General features: G+C 41.7%; 1 protein-coding gene and 1 long non-coding RNA gene across 2 annotated transcripts; one reads left to right on the top strand and one right to left on the bottom strand.

Annotated features, from left to right (window-relative positions):
- The first annotated feature begins 611 nt into the window (after nt 1-611).
- On the top strand, nt 612-13003 carry LOC115207686 (protein-arginine deiminase type-2). Its single transcript, XM_029775057.1, has 16 exons — nt 612-851; nt 2266-2434; nt 3300-3369; nt 3539-3600; nt 4007-4124; nt 4475-4627; nt 4783-4973; nt 5081-5184; nt 5398-5509; nt 5756-5863; nt 5970-6121; nt 6568-6715; nt 6967-7060; nt 11452-11531; nt 11641-11769; nt 11994-13003. Exons 1-16 carry the CDS (start codon nt 757-759, stop codon nt 12225-12227), a joined length of 2019 nt encoding a protein of 672 aa, XP_029630917.1. The 5' UTR covers nt 612-756; the 3' UTR covers nt 12228-13003.
- LOC115207688 (uncharacterized) lies at nt 12143-27246 on the bottom strand. Its single transcript, XR_003881037.1, has 3 exons — nt 26986-27246; nt 20982-21091; nt 12143-12215 (listed from the first exon to the last, which is right to left on the bottom strand). It is a non-coding gene; the product is annotated as an uncharacterized LOC115207688 (long non-coding RNA).

Raw genomic sequence — 27246 nt, 5'->3', positions numbered from 1 at the left:
AGAGAGATTGTATAATGTTTTCTGGTTTTTTTTAATGGAAAGTTTTCTTAATGTTCTGAGAACATGACTTTAAATATAACCATGAGGAAACCTGTAGAAAACATTATGCTGAAGTACTGACATTTCCACAGAAAGTTGTTTCTTAACATTCTCTGAATGTTCTGAGAACATTACTTTAAATATAACCATGAGGAAACATGTAGAAAGTTATGCTGAAGTACTGAAATTCAAACAGAAGAACGTTATTTCTTAAAATTCTCGGACAAATTTGACAACATTACTTTAAATAGAACCACGAGGAAACCCGTAGGACATGTTATGGGAAGGTTGTATGCAAGATAACCATAGGACACCCACGCCTCACCAAGCTCTAAGAATTATATGGTTCTCATAATGTTATAGGCTAGCTGGGTAATTTGTCTACGGTTTGTAGGTACACAATACTGAATAACACTATTGCTTTATTTCATTTGTTAAGGCGGATACAATGTTGCACCTCTGTCATGTTTCGTATTGCCGACTGGGGCTGGCTGCATACATACAGTTACAGTAACTGCGCGAGACCATTTGTAACCAATCATCAGATGACGCGAGACATTCACCTGTGTTATAATCAGCTGGTCACTAGAGCCAGCCCAGCAGCACGCAGCTACTTCCTGCCAATACTGTACATCAGGGTGAAGGAATTGCGGTACAATTCTATTTTATCATAGCCAACAGCAAACAAATAATTTTGCCGCTGCCTCAGGGAAAGTCATGATCATCCACCCTCGGACACTGAGAATTGAGTATGGAAAAACGACCAAAGTCATGTGCGTGGTTGGCACGGAACTTACTGTAAACATGGACAGGTAACGTTAGGCTAGTTCTCCAAGGCATCAAGTATGGGTCGTCATTTATTGATTAATTTATTAGAAATATAGTCAAATATTTACTAATGTCATGCTTTGGTAAGAACGGTTGATTAACATTAATCTCTGTAATTGGTTGGAAAAACGTATCCCTCGTGTTATTATTCACAGTTATTATTGAAATGAAAATGGAACACTACACAATTGATCTAATGTAAAGGGGTGTGGTGCTGTTATTAACATAAAAAATATAGCCTAGTAACTTAAATCAAATGTCAATAGTATTTTTCTCACACCTATTAATAATTGTATATATTAATTTAATTGCTTTATAATCTTATTCCACTTGTAGGTCCTGCAGTGATAATATATTTTTAAATGATTGATTACATCCACTGACTATTTTGTTGTCATTTTACTTCTTGGATATTCCAACTGCAAAAGGATTTGGATGATCATGCCCCGATATTGGGCTGAAAGGACTGTTTGTGGATGGCATTTGTATTCAGCGGAGGAGTCAGACCTCTTGTTCTTAGCGGAGGGAGTCTGCATCAGTCACGTCTTTCTGCTAGTCAACAGACTCTCGTTTGTTGTCCTTACAAGCTGTCAATTCATATGACTCCAGTGCAACAGAATTCGATGGGTTATAATCAGTTACTATGGCCTATGATTTCCAAGTTAACATGATAGTTGATTTCCAAGTTAGATAGAAAAGAGTGGTAAGCCCAACACAAATCGCCAACCTGAAGAATTAAACATATTTTGGTACTATCATGACTATGACTGCAGTTAGTTTATCTGACACTCCACATGGTATGATTACACAGCAGATACAGATGGTTTCACAACATCGGTGTGTGAAACAACTTCAATACTTATTGTTAAGAAACACTTCTCTTTGTGCTATTGTTTAGAGAAGCCTAGGCTCTGTTCGGGAAAATACTATCCCTCCTCCAAAAACCTAATGTTCCTTTGGTGTGGACCACCTCCAGGGCTTAGCCTGGACTCCAGGTGTTAGGTTTTACAGCTAAGCTTAATGTTTATAAACAAGTGTCATACTGAGTATAACAACTTGAGATGTTGGTTGATACTTTGACATATAAGTACACTCCTTTTTGCCAATATTCTTGTGTAGGTTGATAGTCCAGTATTTCTCCCTCTTTGGTACGTTGCTCATTTTAGAGGCATGTAGAAGACATCATACCTCTCCGATGACTGTAGCAATGTAACTTTAGAACTAGCACTGCCACCTGTTGCTTCTGGAAATAGGGGATAATGAACTGCACTCACTGCTGGTGCTCCACTGCAGTATAGGTATGTCCTCTTGTGTTTACTCTGTTATTGCTATAGATTTGTATAAGAAAAGTATCAGGATGTGATGTGTAACTGTCACATGTATTTATTGTTCCTCTAGGAGTGCCCCTCCTAGCTCCAAGTACTTCTCTGTGCAATGCAGTCCCAGAGTGCAGTACAGGATCACCCCACCCCCACCGGAGAGTGGGACCCTCCCCACCACTCTCAATGGTAATACAATGCTTCTTATCACCATGGACACTGCCAGCGAAGTGGGAAATGATAGCAAGGTAAATAAAGTAGGCCACTCCCACAGCCATGATAGCTACACTCTTAGGAAAAAAAGGTGCTATCTAGAACCTAAACGGTTTCTTTGGCTGTCCGCATAGGATAATCCTTTGAATAACAATGGTTGGTTCCATGTAGAACCCTATTGGGTTCCATTTAGAACCCTTTTCCCAGAGGGTTCTGCATGGAACCCAAAAAAGTTCTACCTGGGGACCCTGGAACACTTTTTTTTCTAAGAGTGAACCCTGAGACTTCAGTATGTTAAATCTTGTTAATAGAATCCTGAGTTGAATATTTCCACTTGGGACTGAACATGCTACAGTGAATTATGTTAATAAGAAAAACAAATCAAGTATTTGCTGCTCCTATACCTCTTAAGAGTGGCGTGCAAACCACACTGAAATAATGCAAATGTGGCACTCTCAACCTGATACCAGAGAGATGTAAAACAGTGGAAAGTGATGTGGTTAATCACAGTGCCAGTTCTATTGATAAGGAATTGAAGGAGACTTTTTGTCAGTTTCAGAATGGGCCAGTTGTTTAGATTCTCCTCTGAAATTTTACATTTACATTTTAGTCATTTAGCAGACGCTCTTATCCAGAACGACTTACAGTAGTGAATGCATACATTTCAAACATTTCATACATTTTTTCTTTCCCGTACTGGTCCATGGGAATCGAACCCACAACCCTGGCGTTGCAAACACCATGCACTACCAACTGAGCCACACGGGACTACCGTGAAATATAGTACTGTACATATCTGGACATGAATATATCATAGAAGACCCCAGCAAAACACAACCACTGCTTAGTCACCAGTGTTCTAGATGTTTAACTTTTTAAATGTTGTCCTTTGTTTTGCAGCTATCGGTCATGTATTATGGAGAGAAGACGGAGGTGTTAGGGAAGGCTGTCGTTCACCTCACCGCTGTTGGTATGTTTTGTTATGCTTAGGACAGGAGAGCACACCCATATAAACTACCACCCACCCCCACCTTCATAGCATACCTTTGTGAATGTCATATGTACATTTTTATATTTCACTTGAGACCTCAAAGCAGCTCATGAGCTTCAGTGACACCCAGGGCCTCTCTGTCTTCTAGAGATTTCTCTGGACGTAGATGCTGATCGAGATGGCCAGGTGGAGAGGAACAACCCCAACAAGGTGGGTTATGTCTGCTGAGTCCGTCCAGGCAGGTCTCTTTCAGCTCAGAGGTCACTATCTTTGTTTCCTAACACAGCAGGGTACATAAGGAGACGTTCTAACATGAATAGGCATGCCAGAAGACTAGTGTTCATGCTGTATTCCAAAACACAAAGGAAGATTGCCAAGGCACTTCTAGGAAATTATCTGTCAACTAACACAGGGCACAGCCTTCCACTGATATTAATAGGTATATCAAAATACTGTTCATACTATATTCCTGGAAGTGGGAAATTCTTTTGAACGTTGTGCTTTTCCACTCAGCTGTAAGTCTAATCTTACCTCATGCAAACACATTGGTAAAAGCTAAATTGGCAGGGCAGTGTTAGTTCTTGTCGCTGAATAACGAGTGTTGATCTCTCTACAGGGATCCTGGATGTGGGGGCCTAATGGCCACGGTGCCATCCTACTGGTCAACTGTGACTCAGAACGCACCTATGGGAAGAGGCGGGACAGTGAGCGTGCTGAGGTCAGCAGGGTCTCAGGTATACAGCAACAGCTAAGTCATCCTGGCCCACTGAGCTGACCGGCTGACAGTGCTGCAGGCATTGCAATAAATCAACATTTTAAAGGCTGCATGTCTGTCTTTTGTGTGGTCAGCAGAGAGGAGCAGTAGGGATGTGTGTGTATTTGTGTTGGCTAAACACAAAATGCCTGAGCTAGGGGTGTGTCTGGTGTGGTTTGATGGTTCCTTCACGACCACCATCCTCCTAGGATAAGTAGTTGTATTACACACTGTCACACCTATGTTGTCATTGAGATGAGGTCACACTGATTATGACATTGATGGGTTGACACTTGATGTACAATAATGTCAGTATTTCTGAAATGTCAGATCTGAAAGACATGTCCCCAATGGTGCTGCGGACCAGTGGCCCTGCCAAGCTCCCAGAGGGCTACAAGCTGACCATGCACATCTCCCAGGGGGATGCAGAGAGTGTCAGGGTCTTCGGTACCAGGTCCACAGCAGGCATGCACCAAACACTGAGTGAGTCAAGGACATTTTGTTCAGTCAGATATTTTATGTGTTCTTCTGGCTGTCCATTCATGTATAATATGTGTGTACAATAGGGTTTTAATGGTGCATATGCATAAATGGAGATACATTTGATCATCATTACAAAAAATGGTTTACTGCTGCAGAAAACCTGTTCTACAAGAGCTTTGTGAAGGACTACCCGCTGGTGCTGGGCAGTGAGGATTTGTCCACGGAGGTCCCGTACCTCGGGGGAAACGCTGAGATGAATTTCTACGTTGAGGGCCTGAGATTCCCTGACAAAGACTTTGAGGGCCTCATCAGCATCAGCCTCAGCCTGCTGGAGCCCAGCTCTCAGGTACATTGTAACTCTTTCACTGTTCGTAGTTTAAAACTTCAAAGGGTATATTCTGTACCTCTGTCGTGGAATCTATCGTTCATGTTTTTGTTCTGTTATTTTGCCAGGGCTTCCCTGAGACGCCCATCTTTACAGACAGGGTGGTGTTCCGTGTGGCTCCCTGGATCATGACACCCAACACACTCAGCCCTGTGGAGATCTTCGTCTGCAGGTGAGAGATGATGATGAAGAAGAAAATGATGATGATGATGATCAAATCACATTTTATTTGTCACATACACATGGTTAGCAGATGTTAATGCGAGTGTAGCGAAATGCTTGTGCTTCTAGTTCCGACAGTCCTGGCATTGGTGTTGATGGAAACAATGATGGCGCTGTCTGTAAACGTACTCCTACAACTGTTTCTGTGCATTTGATTACCCAGCACATCTGATAACTACCAGTTCCTAAAGGGAATGAGGAGGCTGGTGGAGCACAGTGGGTACAAGCTGAAGGTTTGCCATGAGTACATGAACAGAGGAGACCGCTGGATGCAGGTAAGCAATGGGATTCAGCTTCTAGCCTAGTTTTGTGCATTTTTCACTTTTTTCAATTCCAACCTTTTTTTAAACACCATTTATTTCACATCCTTTTATTTCACATCCTTCACATCCTGACAATGCAAATCATTGTCAGCCTTGTCTCTCGGTTTTAAATAAAATAAATCAGAACATAGACCGGTGTCTTTTTTTTCTAACTGCATTAGAAATATAATAGGCATGTAAAGAAGGTTTCTCTCTCAGGATGAGATAGAGTTTGGCTACATTGACTCTCCTCACCAACGTTTCCCTGTTGTGCTGGACTCCCCCCGAGACGGAGAACTACAGGATTTCCCTTATGATGTGCTACTGGTAAGAAAAGGCATTCACAACACCTGCAGTTAAAATGTACTTATTTCCATACTGTGAGGGATGTGGTGGAACTCTTTCTCAACCGCTCTCTGCCTGGTGCCCTCAGGGCCCAGACTTTGGCTATGTGACGAGGACGGCATATGATGAAGAAGTGAGCAGCCTGGACTCGTTTGGTAACCTGGAAGTTAGCCCTCCAGTCACTATAAATGGAAAGAACTACCCTCTGGGCAGGATCATAATTGGAGTGGCTTTCCCCACGTGAGTGTAACTTAGCCAGGGGTTAGTTGCTTCAACGGAAGAGAGTCTGGTTCTTAGATCCCAATATTTGCCGTTATTCCAAAGTTTATTTATTCATTAAATAACCTTGATGCTGCTTCCTTCTATAAATGTCTTGCTAATGATTCATTAATATTTGGAACAAAGAGATGGGCTCCCAAGTGGCGCAGCGGTCTAAGGCACTACATCTCAGTGCTAGAGGCGTCACTACAGACACCCTGGTTCGAATCCAGGCTGTATTGTAACCAGCAGTGATTGGGAGTCCTATAGGGCGGCGCACAATTGGACCAGCGTCGTCCGGGTTTGGCCGGTGTAGGCCGTCATTGTAAATAAGAATTTGTTCTTAACTGACTTGCCTAGTTAAATAAAGCATAATTAAAATAAAACATGGCTGTGAGCAGTGGTGATAAGGCTGTTTAACTTTTCAGGGCAACCAAGGGCCGCAACATGACCAAAGTAGTGCAAGACTTCCTTTGGGCACAGAAAGTCCAGGAGCCCATTGCACTGTTCTCTGATTGGCTTCTGGTTGGGCATGTGGATGAATTCATGACTTTTGTCCCAGCTCCTGACAAAAAGGTAAAAAAAGTCCTCAAGGAAAGTATCGTTGCCCCCACTATTAGAACATATGAGTAAAAACACTATGCTCTTTAATATAGAGTAGAAATGACGGAGAGCAAAGAATTGTTAATGCCGTCCATTTGCACATAATGCATTTAGACATGACGGAGGCTGTGGCTACCCTGTGGTTATCTGATAATGTAAAGCTGTCAGGAAGTCAAATGAAGCGCACAGCCAATGTTGTCTTTGTCCTTTGTTTCTCTGTGTAGGGATTCCGGCTGCTACTCGCCAGCCCCGACGCAGGCTACAAACTATTTAGGGGCTTACAGAATGACGGGCATGGACAAGCCAAAATGTTTGACGGTAAGCCTTCAGTTAGGCGACTAATTTCACTGTGTCTCAGTGTGTATCACTGTAGTTATAATTGTACCAGTGGAGGCTCCTGAGGAGGCTCCAGAGGAGGAAGCAGAGGACCATCCTCAGTGAATTTCATAAAAATGGTAAAACATTGAAAAAGATATCATAAAAATGGTAAAACATTGAAAAAATGATCCTTTTTGGATAACTATACCAGATATGTTCACGTCACCAAAGAATTGATTAAAACACACTGTTTTGCAATGAAGGTCTACAGTAGCCTCAACAACACTCTGTAGGGTAGCACCATGGTGTAGCCGGGCACAGCTAGCTTCGGTCCTCCTCTGTGTCGTGACGTGACTATCATTAATGTAATGACTGCTATTTGTAGAATAATTGCCTACTATGTTTAATTATTACTCGATTTAAATTCATCATTTAACAATGAACTAATTAGGAATTTGGGGCACCATGGGAACAGTTGTTTACCTAGTTACTATCTTCCAACTTAAACTCTAAAGATTATCTAAATATCAATAACAGTCAGTTATTAATTATTACATTCTGAACATCACATAATCCTTGGCTATCTGCACGAACCCTAACCTAAGTGATGAATCAGCAATACACAAATTGTTTTAATTATTTATTTACTAACTAACTAAATCGTCACACAGAATATGTAAACACACACCTCATAGGTTATTGATTACATACATAATAGAATGAAAACGGGTTCCTAGTGGACTAACAAAAGCATGACCGTTTGGTTACGCAATGGAAAGGGGAGGGTTATATAAGGAGAGACAGAGTCAACTTGTCATATACATTTGGAAGCTACGCTCACGGGAATATGAATACTTTGCACATGAACGACCGCTCATTCGGAAAAGAAATGCAATACAGTTGAAGTCGGAAGTTTACATACACCTTAGCCAAATACATTTAAACTCAGTTTTTCACAATTCCTGGCATTTAATCCTCGTAAAAATTCTGTTAGGATTCAGTTAGGATCCCCACTATATTTTAAGAATGTGAAATGTCAGAATAATAGTAGAGCAAATTATTTATTTCAGCTTTTATTTATTTCATCACATTCCCAGTGTGTCAGAAGTTTACATACACTCAATTAGTATTTGGTAGCATTGCCTTTAAATTGTTTAACTTGGGTGAAACGTTTCGGGTAGCCTTACACAAGCTTCCCACAATAAGTTGGGTGAATTTTGGCCCATTTCTGGTGTAACTGAGCTGGTGTAACTGAGTCAGGGTTGTAGGCCTCCTTGCTCGCACACCTTTTTTCAGTTCTGCCAACAAATTTTCTATGGGATTGAGGTCAGGGCTTTGTGATGGCCACTCCAATAGCTTGACTTTGTTGTCCTTAAGCCATTTTGCCACAACTTTGGAAGTATGCTTGGGGTCATTGTCCATTTGGAAGACCCATTTGCGACCAAGCTTTAACTTCCTGACTGATGTCTTGAGATGTTGTTTCAATATATCCACATAATTTTCCATCCTCATGATGCCATCTATTTTGTGAAGTGCACCAATCCCTCCTGCAGCAAAGCACCCCCACAACATGATGCTGCCACCCCTGTGCTTCACGGTTGGGATGGTGTTCTTCGACTTGCAAGCCTCCCCCTTTTTCCTCCAAACATAACGATGGTCATTATGGTCAAACAGTTCTATTTTTGTTTCATCAGACCAGAGGACATTTCTCCAAAAAGTACAATCTTTGTCCCCATGTGCAGTTGCAAACCATAGTCTGCCTTTTTTATGGCGGTTTTGGAGCGGTGGCTTCTTCCTTGCTAAGCGGCCTTTCAGGTTATGTCGATATAGGACTCGTTTTACTGTGGATATAGATAATTTTGTACCTGTTTCCTCCAGCATCTTCACAAGGTCCTTTGCTGTTGTTCTGGGATTGATTTGCACTTTTTCCACCAAAGTACGTTCATCTCTAGGAGACAGAACGCGTCTCCTTCCTGAGCGGTATGACGGCTGCGTGGTCCCATGGTGTTTATACTTGCGTACTATTGTTTGTACAGATGAACATGGTACCTTCAGGCATTTGGAAATTGCTCCCAAGGATAAACCAGACTTGTGGAGGTCTACAAATACTTTTCTGAGGTCTTGGCTGATTTCTTTTGATTTTCCCATGATGTCAAGCAAAGAGACACTGAGTTGGGAGGTAGGCCTTGAAATACATCCACAGGTACACATCCAATTGACTCAAATGATGTCAATTAGCCTATCATAAGCTTCTGAAGCCATGACATCATTTTCTGGAATTTTCCAAACTGTTTAAAGGCACAGTCAACTTAATGTATGTAAACTTCTGACCCACTGGAATTGTGATACAGTGAGTTATAAGTGAAATAATCTGTCTGTAAACATTTCTTGGAAGAATTACTTGTGGCATGCACAAAGTAGATGTCCTTCCCGAATTGCCAAATCTATAGTTTGTTAACAAGAAATTTGGGGAGTGGTTGGAAAACAAGTTTTAATGACTCCAACCTAAGTTTATGTAAACCTCCGACTTCAACTGTATATATTTATGCGTAGATGTCTTTCTCTGTTGTCTCTGTTGAAACCAATTGATCCGTTTATGGGAAGTGGTTCGATTGAAGTCTCTTGTTGTTCACCAGGGGTCACAATGTCCTTCTTAGTTGTAGGCTTCTTTTGTTCTGGAGTATTCATTAGAGTAGATATTACAGGTGTACCACACGGTGTTCAGAGGGATCTGTCTTCCCTCTCATCTTTGGTCAAATGTTCTAGACTACTTTACATGCACAGCTGCAGACGATGCATGTTTTCGTCTGGTTTACAAAGTTTCTCACCATTTTAGCATGTGGACCGCGGCCTCACGTTCTCTGGTCTCAATGGTTGATTATTCAGGGTACAGCTAGGACCACTTAACACGCTGGCAGCAACCCGGCATGTTTTGGTCTAATGTAAATTTCGTTAGCTAATCCTTTTAAGCACTCTCGTCTTAGGGGCTTTCCAACATGCCGACACAATGTCTGTGCTCACATGGGCGTGGTTACTGACTGAGCACAGGTTTATATGAAAAGCCATTATCTTGTGTCATAGGCTAAAATCTAATTTATATCATTTCCAAAATTGTTTCATATTTAATCATATCATTTTTACATTTAGATGTAAATCTGATATATATACAGTGTACAAGCTCTTAAAGTTACAATGTTTCTGTTATAACGTCTTTCTGATCATTTTAATGACATCACAAAATGGACATTAATTTTCCAAATTCCATCTCACATCGTTCCCAACATTCTTTATGGTAGAAATATTGTTTCATTATCCACTTTTGGATGTTGGAGTTTTGGCGGCAAAGTCTCAATGTGTAACAAATTATTTTCACCACTCATACTGCAGGGCAAGAGAGAGAAAGTTTACAACCTGCTGTTAAGTCATAAAACCGGCCCAACTCCCACCTCGGGTGAGAGAGAGTGGGGTCTGGCTATCTGTCAGCTATGTGCGGAGCTGATCTGGCACCTTTGATCCTCACCAAGGAGAGAGTGCCATGACGTCTGGGTACATTGACTTCAATACAAAACCTTGGAGGCTCATGTTTCTCACCCCTTCCATAGACTTGTTGTCCACTGACTCAAAGGATCAGAGAATCAATTTAGTACTGAATGCATAAGCTACAGCTAGCTAGCACTGCAGTGCATAAAATGTGGTTAGTTGACTCGGTTCTAATATGAATGTTTGGCTTGTAATTATTTTTTTTGCTTGCCTGGTCACAGACAGCTGATGTGTTGTGCACTGAAGTCCACAAGTGAAGGGAAATTGTGAGAGGAGGAGCGCGCGTAGATGTGAGAAGTAATTATACAAAGATCAAAGGGATCATGCTGTTTGTATGTGGCTGCTAGGAAAGTGAACTGTGTTTGTGTGTGATCAGGGGTGTATTCATTCAGCCGATTCTGCAAAATGTTACATAAATGGTATGAAAAGGGAACAAACATACTTGATTTTGTCTAATAGAAACTCTCATTTGCATCTGTTAGACTAATGATTACACCCTAGATCAGCTAGATACAGGCAGGAGTGTGCAACATGATATTGAATGTGTCAATGTCCGTTACTATGATTACTCAAATTTCTCTTGAGCTGTGCACCTACTTTCATAGGTTAGGTTGTAGCATCCTCGATGGGTATAGAGAAAATTTGAGTATCATGTAGTAGCCTTAACCTATTGATGTAACATTTGGCTGGGTGAATGGAATATGAATGACAGTCATCCAAAATGCTGTAATAGAAATAAGGCCACCCCTAATAAAAAAAGAATCGTCCCCCTCATCTTAAACGTCACCGACCACCCCTGAACTGTGTGTGTTGTTAATAATCAACACCGACTTCCTTCCCGATCCTAACAGGTCTTGGAGCAGAAGAAGAGATTACAGTAGATGAGATTTTGAGTGATGACAAACTCAGAGCAGAAAACAACTATGTCCAGGTGAGGGAAACTAAATGCCAGATGAACTAGTTACTCAGAGAGGCTAGCAGAGCGTTGCAGTGCTTGGTGAAATAACCATGTAGATGTTGTGACTGCTGCCGTCCCACAGAGCTGTATAGACTGGAACAGGGATGTCCTTAAGAGGGAGCTGGGTTTAGATGACGATGATATCATTGATCTGCCCATCCTTTTCCATGTGACGGAGGAGAACAGGGCAGTGGCCTATTACCCAGACATGGTGAGCAGACGCAAGTTCTACACTAGAACACCTCCAAAACAAAAGTACTTCTTATTTTATTTGCTATACATTTTACATAATGGCAAAACTCAAAAATGCTGCCAAATCATTTTAGACAATTTGTGATGATTTTCTACATGTGATTAGGAAGTATGCTCAAATCATCTACTACCCAAGTAGTGCAAGAAACAAATCCTAATAGAGGCATACGTCTCTACCTCCAGGTGAACATGATTGTGTTGGGGAAGAACCTGGGCATCCCTAAACCGTTTGGGCCCAAGGTGGATGGCCGCTGTGCCCTGGAGGCAGAGATGACCTCCCTCATGGAGGGCCTGGGACTCAGCTGCACATACATTGATGACTTTGCCTCCTACCACAAACTGCTGGGAGAGGTACACTGTGGCTCCAACGTCCGCCGGGAACCCTTCTCCTTCAAGTGGTGGAACCTGGAGATGTGAGGGATTTGGGGCAAGGAATGGTTGTAGTTAGAAATAGGGAATAAGGCTTGACGTAAACAGCAGCAACAATCGCCAGCAGCAGTCATCTTCAAACAACAACAGTAGTCCTTGTACTGTATTACCGCTTTGTCTTTATTAAACATGTATTTGCCTTTTTTTTACAAAAGGATGAAAAACTATATTTATAAACAAGACTTTCGGACTTTAACAAGGGCTTAAGCAGATTATCAACGAGAACAGAAATACAATCATCTGAATTAAGCACATTGCAGGCTGAATCTGTTGTTTGGATTGGTGGCGTGCTCAATCCAAGTGTTGTATTTACATGTACTAAAACCAGTACAGATGAACAGGACCACAGAGAAATGTGCAAGTATAATCTGGAGCCACCAGAGGGTGTGATCCAACTATTCAAGCATTTCTGAAGACTTGTGAGAGAGTTTTAATACATTTATTTTAAGCTTTGAGATGAATGCACACTATGACTCCAAAGGCTCTCAACCTGATGCAACTTCCAATCACATTTCAATTAATAGTATTTTGTTGAATCATAATCTTTAGAATGGTGTTTGATGATAATACATGATTAAATAAATGTCAGACTAACTGTATTTTGATGCAGTGTTCCTTACTTACGCAGAGATCCTTCAGATTCAACAAAGATTTCAAAATAATTGTAAAAGAAGGTTTATGCACTAATGCACAACTGACAATAAAGTGCAACTAAATTCAATATTGGTTCTTGTTCATTTCATTGAAATAAAACGTCATGATAACGATGCCTTCATATCAGTTCTTTTCATTGTATAAATCTGAGATAAGGGAAAATGTCTCTGATCAGGAAATGTAAAACATTACACAAGATACCCAGGTTCCATTCATTGAGAGCAGATGTCTACAAATGAATACATATATCTGTTTAGTTTTACATTCAAACCAGTTGGTGATAGATTCCAGTTGGTGATATCCCCCATGGGATTGATTCCTTATATGAAGGGGGATACCCTCCTACAAAGCAGCTTACTTAACACAATCATTAAAAAGGCAACTTCAAGACTTGTCACAGTGTAATTATTTTTAAAAACCAAGTCAGATTTTCAAAAGATCAGCAATTCTTTGAAAATGTAGTGCCGGTTCCCACATCTACACTTATGTATCCCCATATTTCTCTATCGAAACTGATGTAAGGAAATAATGACTCTTTATCTGTCTGCTTTTCTAGAGAAGTTTGACTGGTTTGAAGAAACAATCTATTTCCAGCATGGTACTGTACCGTTGACATGGTTTTGCGAGCAGATTTACACCATGCACCATGTATACACATCCAAACACATACTTTAAATCAAACTAGAGGTTTTAAAAAATAAACTGAAGACAGTAGTCACTGGACAGTAGCTTGGTTTGGAGGCTGTGTGCTTTGGTTAGGTCACCTTGGAGGAATGTCTGACTGTGTGGTACTATCTACAGTATGGGACAGTGATGAAGACTGATGAGTAATTTAGTTTGGACACCAGACTTTATCAGTAATTCAATACTTCATGTTTTTTCCTCAGCTTATAGGGGCAATCTGTGATTGCTACATCAATATTTGGACTGTTAAATTAATGATATATATGCATTGATTCTTGAAGAATTTAACTTATAAATGCCTCATGAACTTAGTTGTCGTACCCCCTCAAAACCCAAAACATATGTTTGTTTTACTAATTTGCTTGTTAACAAGGTAACTGGAAACAAGCACTATATAGCCTCAACATGGTTAAAAGTATAATTTTGCTATCATGTATGGTCAGTCCTTGCATCCATAGCACTTTATGAATTTGAGAGTGGTTACTTTTATCCAACCCCATCACTCAGCTGGTTATCGAAAATGTGGCCAGGGAAAACACTTTATTGGTTGAACTGCAGATTACCCCTTTAAATGCCCTGAAATACATTGACTATAATTATGGAGTCAGTAAAATATTGTCCATTCATCAACATTAATTGTGAACTGTAATTGTACAGTTTGTCAGGGGAAATGAATAATGTAATCAAAACCAGCCGCAGCATGATGATAAAAGTACCTTCTATCAAAAACATGTAACATTTACTAAAAGTTTCAAGTCAACATCCACCATTACACTCTTAATTGACCATTAATAAAACACAAGGCTTGGTGTGACATCAAAGGATCCGGGACACCAAGAGTAACAAATGTACAGTATCATGGTGGGATGTGAGGTTGATGGGAGCAATAATATCAGTTCTTCCAACAATGACAACATTGTCAACAGGACAACACCCTCTTATCCTCCTCATGCATTCCCCTTTAGCCTAACAGAAAACTTCCCCCAATGCATGATCAACAGATCTCCTGCAACACCAATCTGTCTAATGCTTAAGATCCATCCCTCCCTCCACCTCCGAACCAAAACAAAAACAATGCCATAGAGAGGACAAGGGAGAGTATACTATGAGTTACCACATGAACAGATTTAGGCTTCACAGAGCTCACGGAGCAGAAATATATGCAGGCTAAGCGAGCCAACAGACAACAGCCAGAAGCGATACTGTGTGAGTGGCACTCCTTTTGGGAATGGGTGCTGTCCACTCCTCTCCTTCACCTCTCTAGGCATGGTAGGAGTCAGCCACAAAGAGTTGGGATGAGGTAAGGCTGAAAGTGCATGTCCATGGACCTGGCTGTTCAGACTGGACTGTGGGGGAACACGCGCACTTGCTTCATCTCCTCACCCCAGGTGGTGAGGGTAGGAAACATCATCTCCACCCCACTGATACTCAACACTGGGGCCCCACAAAGGTGCGTTCTCAGCCCTCTTCTGTACTCTCTGTTCACCCATGAGTGCGTGGCCATGCACGCCTCCAACTCAATCATCAAGTTTGCAGACGACACTACAGTGGTAGGCTTGATTACCAACAATGATGAGACGGCCTACAGGGAGGAGGTGAGGGCCCTCGGAGTGTGGTGTCTGGAAAATAACCTCACACTCAATGTCAACAAAACAAAGGAGATGATCGTGGACTTCAGGAAACAGCAGAGGGAGCACCCCCCTATCCACATCGACGGGACAGTAGTGGAGAAGGTGGAAAGTTTTAAGTTCCTCGGCTTACACATCACAGACAAACTGAAATGGTCCACCCACACAAACAGCGTAGTGAAGAAGGCGCAACAGCGCCTCTTCAACCTCAGGAGGCTGAAGAAATTTGGCTTGTCACCGAAAACACTCACAAACTTGTACAGATGCACAATCGAGAGCATTGGTATGGCAACTGGTATGGCAACTGCTCCGCCCACAACCGTAAGGCTCTCCAGAGGGTAGTGAGGTCTGCACAACGAATCACCGGGGGGAAACTACCTGCCCTCCAGGACAACAACCACCCGATGTCACAGGAAGGCCAAAAAGATCATCAAGGACAACAACCATCCGAGCCACTGTCTGTTCACCCCGCTATCATCCAGAAGGCGAGGTCAGTACAGGTGCATCAAAGCTGGGACCGAGTGACTGAAAAACAGCTTCTATCTCAAGGCCATCAGACTGTTAAACATCCATCACTATTATTGAGTGGCTGCTGCCAACATACTGACTCAAATCTCTAGCCTCTTTAATAATAAAAAATTGGATGTAATAAATGTATCACTAGTCACTTTAAACAATGCCACTTTATATAATGTTTACATACCCTACATTACTCATCTAATATGTATATACTGTACTCTATACCATCTACTGCATCTTGCCTATGTCGCACTGCCATCGCTCATCCATATATATATATATGTACATATTCTTATTCAATCATTTACACTTGTGTTTATAAGGTAGTTGTGAAATTGTTAGATTACTTGTTAGATATTACTGCACGGTCGGAACTAGAAGCACAAGCATTTTGCTACACTCGCATTAACATCAGTTAACCATGTGTATGTGACCAATAACATTTGATTTGATTTGATACAAATGGTTATACAGTACCTGTGCAGTTGGGGCTGTTTTGAGCTCCACATTTTTTGCTAAATAAATGAATATATATATATGTATTTGTTTCCTGGGATTGCCTCTTATGCATGTTATTTTGGCATTAATACGTGTCACATATCAGTTTGCAAACAATGTAAAAACCATATATAAATCATTCAGTTAATAAGCTGCGTACACACATTACCTATTTTTTGTTTTCTTGAGTAAGTCAGCTCCAAAATGTATATGCAGGTGTTTCAGCCTCGCTCAGTGCTTTCTGTGGGCGAGCCTGTAGAAAATAGGAGCATTGCGCTGTGATTGGCTCAGTGTTCTGTCACTCATGGGGACAGTACGTCAAGTTTAAGTCCTTAGTAAGGATAGACATCCAAAATGTCAGCCCTTTGGGTCCTGCCATAGAGGCATATTACAAGGTCGTTGGCCACAGATAAAATGACGTCAAATAACGTTATATGTACCGTAGCTTTGATTGGACTGATCATGTCAACATCTTACTTTCAAAGTCTTAGTTAGCAGTCATTATCGTGAATCAAGTTGACAATCTACAAATCCTTTTTAATCCTTGTCATATGAAGAGAAATAATGAAGAGAAATTATAGATACAACGTATCGGTGCTCATCGGACATAAAGATTACACAACAAATTGGAAATCGCAAATTCAACAATGAGTCGTTTGGAAGGATTCAGTGGCCAACTGCAGGCATTGCAAGGCAATCACTAACGTTAGCCTGGGATTCAATGGAGTGGATGTGTGAATGCCAGACTTTGATGACAATCAAATTTGCCATTAATGGACCGCCGCGATGTCTTGTATGCTGCTGCATAAATTATGTAATATGCAAGGGAGATATGTATACCGTAGATAAGAAAGTAATACTAAGTGCATGTTGTATAGTAAGCTGTTAGTAGCCAATGTGCCTCACCCTAATAATTTGGTCTATTTTCATCTCTTAATTTCGCCTAGTGTTCTAACTTGGTTGTGCACATGTAGCCTATAACCTGTTTTAGAGAAACGTAATCATGTCACGTCCTGACCATAGAAAGCTGTTATTTTCTATGGTAGAGTAGGTCAGGGCGTGACAGTTTTTTTTCTAGTTTAGATTTTCTATGTTGTTATATTCTAGTTTTTGTATTTCTATGTTGTTGTTTTTTTGGGATGATCTCCAATTAGAGGCAGCTGGTCATCGTTGTCTCTAATTGGAGATCATACTTAAGTAGGGGTTTTTTCCTCCTGGGATTGTGGGAGATTATTTTTTGAGTAGTGTTTGTTTCACCTCTGTCACGGTGTGTTTTGTTTATTCAGTTTATTTATGTATTGCATAGTTTCACAGAGCAAATAAAATGTGGAACGACACACACGCTGCACTTTGGTCCTCTCCTTTCGACAACCGTGACATTGTCAGGATCTTTAGCTTTTTGTTAATATGATGGTGTGCTGTATGCTAGTGATTGAGGGTTGAAAAAGAGGGGTACGAGTCCTGTGTCGTACTCCTTGATGCCCTCGTTATTGTGTTCCTCCACCACGCTGGCGAAGCTGCTGCCATTGGACAAGGAGTGGGACAGGTCCTGGGCCTCAGGGATAGACGGGGCCCTGCAACACATGGCCAAACTACACACCTGGGTCACTCTGAAGAGGGCACGACAAAGCCTATACCCCTCAGGAAACTAAAAAGATTTGGCATGGGTCCTGAGATCCTCAAAAGGTTCTACAGCTGCAACATCGAGAGCATCCTGACTGATTGCATCCCTGCCTGGTACGGCAATTGCTCGGCCTGTGACCGCAAGGCACTACAGAGGTACTGGGCTGTACGCACTACCATCACTGGGGCTAAGCTGCCTGCCATCCAGGACCTCTACACCAGGTGGTGTCAGAGGAAGGCCCTAAAAATTGTCAAAGACCCCAGCCACCCCAGTCATAGACTCTTCTCTCTACTACCGTATGGCAAGCGGTACCGGAGTGCCAAGTCTAGGACAAAAAGGTTTCTCAACAGTTTTTACCCCCAAGCCATAAGACTCCTGAACAGGTAATCAAATGGCTACCCGGACGATTTGCATTGTGTGCCCCCCCCAACCCCTCTTTTTACGCTGCTGCTACTCTCTGTTTATCATATATGCATAGTCACTTTAACTATACATTCATGTACATACTACCTCAATTGGGCCGACCAACCAGTGCTCCCGAACATTGGCTAACCGGGCTATCTGCATTGTGTCCCACCCACCACCCGGCAACCCCTCTTTTACGCTACTGCTACTCTCTGTTCATCATATATGCATAGTCACTTTAACCATATCTACATGTACATACTACCTCAATCAGCCTGACTAACCGGTGTCTGTATGTAGCTTCGCTCCTTTTATAGCCTCGCTACTGTATATAGCCTGTCTTTTTACTGTTGTTTTATTTCTTTACCTTCCTATTGTTCACCTAATACCTTTTTTGCACTATTGGTTAGAGCCTGTAAGTAAGCATTTCACTGTAAGGTCTACACCTGTTGTATTCGGCGCACGTGACACAATTTGATTTGATTTGACCACTCTAATATGCATGCACGCACGCACGCACGCACACACACATACTATACACATGTTCTTCGGCATGGGCCAAACAGCACTATTAATTGCTGTCTGTTCAACTGTTCTTTGTGGTGGGCATCTCTAGTGAGCTCTGACTGCATGAGTTCTCTGATTTGGGGTCCTGGGAGATGTGTCCACTGTCTGGAGTCCTCTGTGTGCTGGGGGACACTTCCTGACTGAGGTAGGAGGGGATAGAGAGGTATCAGGATGGGCTCATAGACATTCCTACCAGTCAGTGGAGTTTCCTCAGAGGAGGAAGTGGAGGACCATCCTCCTCAGTGAATTTCATAAAAATGGTAAAACATTGAAAATGTTATCCTTTTTAGATAAAACTATAGTAAATATTTTCACGGCACAAAATAATTGATTAAAACACACTGTTTTGCAATGGAGATCCACAGTAGCCTCAACAGCACTCTGTAAGGTAGCACCATGGTGTAGCCGGAGGACTGATAGCTTCCGTCCTCCTCTTGGTACACTGACTTCGATACAAAACCTAGGAGGCGCTTAATTCTCAGCCCCTTCCATAGACGTACACAGTAATTATGACAACTTCCAGAGCACGTCCTCCAACCTATCAGAGCTTTTGCAGCATGATCTGACATGTTGTCCAACCAATCAAAGGATCAGACAATGAATCTAGTACTGAAAGCATAAGCTACCGCTAGCTACCACTGCAGTGCATACAATGTGGTGAGTAGTTGACTCAGAAAGACAATAGTTGAACAGTTTTGAACAAATTCATTTCTTCAAAAATTAAGGAAAAGAGAGATTTTTGCTTTTTTTTCAATTTCAGTTTTACTTACTTAGCTAGCAAATGCAGCTGGCTAGTTTAGTTACTCAAACAACAGGCTCAAACAAAGGGATGCTATGTTAGCTAGCTGGCTATGACTATCCAACACAACACTGGAACTCTTCCAAGTCAAGGTAAGCTTTTGGTTGTATTAATTTACTGCCACCGGTGTAACTGCTTAATGACTATACACTGTAACGTTACTGCATGATTGTAGGAGGTTTACTAACGCATTAGTTCTATTTGCTATGTTGACTATGACGTTACTTAAGCTAATATGGGGACAACGATGTAGACGGTAATGACATGGTTTGGCTTGGAATGTTTTTTCTTCTTATGGTCACATACAGCTGATGTGGTGTTCATTGAAGTCCACAAACAAAGGGAAAAAGTGAGACGAGGAGAGTGTGTATAGAGCCGAGAAGGAATACAAAGTGGCTGCTACGAAAGTGAACTTTTCTATGTGTGATCAGGGGTGAATTCATTCTACCGATTCTGTTGAAAAACGTTTCTTAAACGGAAGCAAATGAAACAGGGATAAAAAAACTGAATTTGTCCAATATGAACTCTTGTTTGCAACTGTTGGACTAATGATTACACCCTAGATACGCTAGATGCAGGCAAGACTGTGCATGGCGGTATTGAATGTGTCACTGTCTGTCATCCCACATTTTTTTTCTCAACCTGTGTGCACCTATGTTGTAAACTTTCATTCATAAGCTAGGTTGTAGCAACCTCATGATGGATATAGGGAAAATTTGAGTATCATGTAGTAGCCTAAACCTATCGATGTTACATTGAACTGGGTGAATGGAATATGAATGACAGTCACCCAACATGCTGTAATAGAAATAAGACCATGCTCATGAGAAGAAAAAAAATCCTCCCTCATCATAAACGACACTGACCGCCACTGCCACTAATGCATATCAGTTTATCGATTGGAAGAGTCAAACACCAACACGTCTCTCCAGTGACCTGACATGTCTTTGAATGCCTCATCTCTCTCTTTACCCCAAAGGTTGTGTGTTCGAATTGTGTCGGTGACAACTAAGGCGTCTTAGCTAATAACCAACTTTAGCTAAACACAACAATGCGTTTTGCAAGAACTTTATCATGTTAGCTAGCCATACTCTAACCTTAACGTATCCCTAACCCTTAACCCTTAACCTATCCCTAATCTTAAACTAACCCTAACCTTATCTTACTATCTAACATTAGCCCCTAATGTTAATGCAACAGTGACACTTCTGTAAAACACAATGAAGTGACAGCTGAACGCCATTCAGAGTGACTTGTGGTATTGGACCATACTTCTGGTATGTTTCATTTCTCCATCTCTTTCTATGCTTTCTCTCTGACACTCCCCATTTTCCTCCAGGTAGCCCAAGAAGCCCTCCTCTCACCTCCTCTCCTGCACCTCCTGGATGTTCTCGATCCTGATGGCGCTGCTCCGTCTTGCACTGAAGGACCCAGATTTCTTCCTGGTGGGGCTCTTCCCAGGAATGATCAGAGACTGGGGAGAAGTGGCTAGGTTAGTCAGCCACAATACTATATTCCTCTAGCATGACTTATATAGTAAAAGACAGGCTACTGTAGGGCTATTATACATGACTTGGTCTGTTTTACAGTCAGTGAAAACATGAACTCCATTCAAATAGGCATTTGTTGAATGTCATTGAGATTCTGCAGCACAATGACACAAATGCCTTCCGTATTTGATACTTGCTATCTACAACACATGACAAATGTTATGGGGGGACTAAAATGAAGTGATAGTGGCTTGTTGGTGAAAGACTATTTGAGCATGTTGTATGAGTGAAAGAGAGGAATTGAGACACAAAGGAAGGTAATAAACCAGTAATTATTCTCAGACGTTTCTATTTTTGTGAAGGATACTCTTCATAAAATCTTTTTACATAAATTAGAGCTTTCTTAAAACCCAGTGGTTTTACACCGCACTTGAGTAGTATACAATGATTGCTTTATAAATGGCTATAAAAATATTGGTTTCAGCAGAAAGCAACAGTAATTGAGTCATGCAAAGAGACATAGAACCACACAAGTAAGCGAAGAAAAGAGCAGAGAATTAGCACATTAGAAGGGAGATTTATACATGAACCTCTTCTATTGTTCCTATCCCTATGGCACTGCCGCGACGTCCATGATACCTACTGGGACTTTTCCCTGGGACAAGTAATGACTGAACCACACAGGGGAGGAGAAAGATGAGAGTAGAAGACATAACAATATACCATTTGAACATCAAGGTACAAATTAGAATGTGAGCTCACAGTACACCATACGATACAGAAGACATATTGAGCACATATTTAAAGGCCATTCACATTGAAAGCTGGACTAAAGTTAGAGACCACAGAGTGCGGAAGGAAATTTAATAAGATACAGCATATGGGCAGAATAGCCCATGCAGCTTGGTCTCATTCTTCTTTCCTTGTAATGACAATGAACAAACACAAGAAGGAGTTTTGTCAAAGCACAAGTTGACCTGTTTAAATAGGTAGATGAGAAGTAGAGAGATGGAGAGGAGGGACTGGCACAATCCAAAGGGCAGATTTACTTTTTGGAATGTAGGAAAAGGTCATTAGTAAACCAATAGTGAACCAACAGCTGTTTCTTTGGATTGCATGCCAGAGTACTTGCAACCTTTAAAGTGACACAAAGTGGAAAAAGATGCATGCATACACTTCTTATCTCCACAACTGCCTGTCATGCACAGCTCCATGCCAGACTGGCTTCCTGCAGCGCCCATTTAACACTCATGACAGCAAGGTAACAAGGGAGGGCAAGGTAACACTCATGACAGCATGGTAAGAGGGGAGTCATGACATGAAAATAAACATTACTGTAAAATAAACAGTGGTTCATTTGAAAATGGCATGGAAAAACTCAAGGGAAATGGAAAACTATCTCTCACTGTCACAAGGAGGAAGAGAGGTATAATGTATCCAAATGACAATAGTCCATATGGCATCACTCAATTACATAACACTGACTAGCCTCTATAAATATTTATGAGGCAGGTAATAGGCAGGAACAAGCAGGACAGTTAGTCCCAGTCAGTTACTGATTGATCTCTAATAAGGAATATGCAGGTTGCCTTGGGCCGAGTCTCTATGTATTGAAATTGGAGGATTGAACAGATTTATAGACTGAGGAGTCCAACTATCCCTAATGTAACAGTGTAGGTTCCGTCCCTCTCTTCGCCCCAACCTGGGCTCGAACCAGGGACCCTTGCACACATCAACAACTGACACCCACGAAGCATCGTTACCCATCGCGCCACAAAATCCGCGGCCCTTGCAATGCAAGTGGAACAACTACTTAAGGTCGCAGAGCGAGTGACGTCACCGATTGAACCGCTATTAGCGCACATCACCGCTAACTAACTAGCCATTTCACATCGGTTACACTAACACTACATTTAGGTCAGCCAAGAATATCTATATACACTGAACAAAAATATAAATGCAACATGTAAAGTGTTGGTCCCATGTTTCATGAGCTGAAATAAAAAATCTCAAAAATGTTCCATATGCACAAAAAGCTTATTTCTCTCTAAATTTGAGCATACATTTATTTTTCGGCCTATATCAAGATAATCCATCCACCAGACATGTGTGGGATATCAAGAAGCTGATTAAACAGCATGATCATTACACAGGTGCATCTTATGCTGTGGACAATAAAAGGCCACTCTAAAATGTGCAGTTTTGTCACATAACAGAATGCCTCAGATGTCTCAAGATTTGAGGGAGCGTGCAATTGGCTTGCTGACTGCAGGAATGTCCACCAGGTTTGTTGCCAGAGACCTTAATGTTTGTTTCTCTACCATTAGTTGCCTCCAACATTGTTTTAGAGAATTCATCAGTACGTCCAAACGGCCTCACAACCACAGACCACGTGTATGGCGTTGTGTGGGTGAGCTGTTTGCTGATGTCAGTGTTGTGAACAGAGTGCCCCATAGTGGCGGTGGGGTTATTGTACGTGCAGGCATAAGCTATGGACAATGAACACAATTGCATTTTATCGATGGAAATGTTAATGCACAGAGATACTGTGACAGGATCCTGAGGCCCATTATCGTGCTATTCATGTTTCAGCATGATAATGCAGGTCCCCATGTCGCAAGGATCTGTACACAATTCCAGGAAGCTGAACATGTCCCAGTTCTTCCATGGCCTGCATACTCACCAGACATGTCACCTATTGAGCATGTTCGGGATGTTCTGGATCGACGTGTACGACAGCGTGTTCCAGTTCCCTCCAATATCCAGGAACTTCGCACAGCCATTGCAGAGGAGAGGGATAAAATTCCACAGGCCACAATCAACAGCCTGGTCAACTCTATGTGAAGGAAATATGTTACGCTGCATGATGCAAATGGTGATCACACCAGATACTGACTGATTTTCGGATCAACGCCCCTACATGTTTGTTTTTGTATCTACCAACAGATGCGTATCTGTATTCCCAGTCATGCGAAATCGATAGATTAGGGTCTAATACATTTATTTAAATGAACTGATTTTCTTATGAACTGTAACTCAGTAAAGTCTTTGAAATTGTAGCATGTTGCATTTATATTTTTGTTCAGTAGAGATTTATTAATTAGGTCAATACTCCACTAAATGCATAGTCTACTACAGAAACAATTTGTGATTACTAATTTTAAGTATGAAACATCTCTCTATAAGCACTTTTCATAAAACAGTGGCGGTCATGTGATACATATTTTTTTTATTTTAGTATTTTTTATTTCACCTTTATTTAACCAGGTAGGCAAGTTGAGAACAAGTTCTCATTTACAATTGCGACCTGGCCAAGATAAAGCAAAGCAGTTCGACACATACAACAACACAGTTACACATGGAATAAACAAAACATACAGTCAATAATACAGTAGATACACATACAACAACACAGAGTTACACATGGAGTAAAACAAACATACAGTCAATAATACAGTAGAAAAATAAGTCTATATACAATGTGAGCAAATGAGGTGAGATAAGGGAGGTAAAGGCAAAAAAGTCTATGGTGGCAAAGTAAATACAATATAGCAAGTAAAACACTGGAATGGTAGATTTGCAGTGGAAGAAAGTGCAAAGTAGAAATAGAAATAATGGGGTGCAAAGGAGCAAAATAAATAAATAAATACAGTAGGGGAAGAGGTAGTTGTATGGGCTAAATTCTAGATGGGCTATGTACAGGTGCAGTGATCTGTGAGCTGCTCTGACAGCTGGTGCTTAAAGCTAGTGAGGGAGATAAGTGTTTCCAGTTTCAGAGATTTTTGTAGTTCGTTCCAGTCATTGGCAGCAGAGAACTGGAAGGAGAGACGGCCAAAGGAGGAGGCATAGAAAGGCATAGGGCGGCCTATAACCCATTCGGTGATTGGAGACTGAAAAAGACAGGACCTTTTTCCCTGTGCTGTGATTATAGGCCTCTGCAGCTTAGCTTCCTGCTCCCTAACGTGTCGACTCACTGATGAGTCACCAGTTTCCATGTTATTCTGCACAACATTGTCAACATGGGGGAATTATTCTATACAGCAGGACCACATGACACCTGTTGATGAATGACATTTACTTCAGGGCAAAGTACTGTCATAAAATAGCACAGATCATATTGATTGTATGAATAAAACATGAAAGCAAATGTTTATTTTCAGGACTTTATGGATATTTCTTCTCTTATTAGATGCTGAATTGCTGGCTTTGTGATTGTCTCCACGCCCCTCCAGGTGTCGCCCATCTTCCCCATTATCCCCTGTGTATTTATACCTGTGTTCTCTGTCCATTGCCAGTTCGTCTTGTTTGTCAAGCTTACCAGCATTTGTCCTGTCAGCGCCTGTCTTTTCCCAGCCTCTATTTTTCTTGCCTTCCTGGTTTTTGACCCTTGCCTGTCCTGAACCCACCCGCCTGACCACTCCGCCTGAGCCTGGCAGCCGTCCTGTACCTTTGCCCCTATCTGGATTTCCGACCTCTGCCTGACCTGACCCCAAATGCCGTCCTGTACTTTTGCCTCTGTTGTTGTAATAAACATTGTAACTTCGACACGGTCTGCATCTGGGTCTTCTTACCTTATCCTGATATAGTCATGTATTTTGGAGTTTTACACATGATAACAATAAACCATTTCTTTCAAGCTCTGAAGAAATAAGGAAGAGTTGGTATTGTCATAGAGGCTTTATCTATTTAATAATCTCATAAAAAATTAAGTGAGAGACTCAGGACTGATCACCTGACAAGGCAGATGTAAGGCTCAAACAAGCCATTTTATACAGTGGTAGAATTATGCTGAGCAGGGTTCTTGTGTTGCATGGTTGGTCTGGCTCTTGGGCAGTAGGCACTCTGAGGCTTGTTGTTGACATTCTATAATGAACTCAACACAGGCTCAACGCCAGGTCAGCGTCAGCTTTAGACTGCTAGTTGTTTTCCTTCCTCTTCCTCTCAACACATTGTGTCTGTTCATCTTTGCCTTTATGTCGTTGGTGTCACAGTGAATCTCTGATCGTCTTAGCCTACAAGGGTATCTCCTGTGTCTTTACGTGTGTCTGTCTGTCCACATAGCTCAGCCCTGCTGCTCATTCATCTCTTGAGAATAAGAGTCTCATTGGGATGGTTCTCCCAGGGGGGCAGGTGAGGTAGCTGAGGTCATTCAAAGCAGCAGGAGAAAGCATCAAGCCACCAAACTGTGGCCTCAATTGAGAAACTACATGTTGCCCCACGTTTATCTTCATGGAAGTGGCAACTTGTCATGAGAAATAGCCCCTTCAGGTCAAAGCACACAGGTTCACTGAGCACACCAACAGCAGAAAAGAATAACAGTGAAAATAATAACAGTTTTGTTCATGGTGGCTAGCCCCTGGGGATTTTTTCCCCTCAGATTTTACAAACCGGTACTGATTATACAGTGATGTTTCTTGATTGAAATGAAGTAGATATACTATACATCCAATCTAGCTACTGACAGACATAATGACAGACAGGACAGAGCCTGACTGAGCTAGTCACCTGCTGGGAGTCTCCCTCTGTGTATGGCAGCTTGGTGGACATGTGGAACATGAGTGTGAACCAGACCGTTACATCACCAACAGCAGTAGACTCAGTGCAACCAGCCAGCGCATCCACACCACTCTGTTTCATCCATCATAGAGTGAATGCCAAGGGCAGTTATCCCCTTTCACTCAATCATGATGTCCGTATCACTCAGAATATTATATTGCTCTAAATCGAGAGAATCAGAGGAGATCTACCATAACAAACGAGGCTTTAGACGTCTGAAGTGTCATCATTCAGGGAGTCATGTCAAAGTCAATTGTAATCGATTAGAGACATGATCAGTCTTTCATCTGCCATGTCAATACCATTCTAAGGCCACACTTACCCTTTAAAGTCATGGAGCTCAATCTTGTCCCCCAGAAACTCCAAGAACTCCACAAAAGCAGGACTCTCGTCGCTGTTCCCAAATAGCCCCTTCCTCGGTGGTCTGCAGGGAGAAATACAAAGCCGTGGAGAGGAAGTATTACATCTGATCTCAACAGGAAATCAACCAGGCCTCCTCTGAGTTCCACAGGAGGAAGCACAGCAAATCTTCTTAGTTTGGGAAGGAGGGAGAAGCTCACACACCTAAACTCTCCTGAGAATG

This window comes from Salmo trutta, chromosome 14 (assembly GCF_901001165.1).
Source record: "Salmo trutta chromosome 14, fSalTru1.1, whole genome shotgun sequence".
NCBI lineage: Eukaryota > Metazoa > Chordata > Actinopteri > Salmoniformes > Salmonidae > Salmo > Salmo trutta.
The sequence above is the reverse complement of the archived record's forward strand: the minus strand, read 5'-3'. Positions and strand labels throughout refer to the sequence as shown.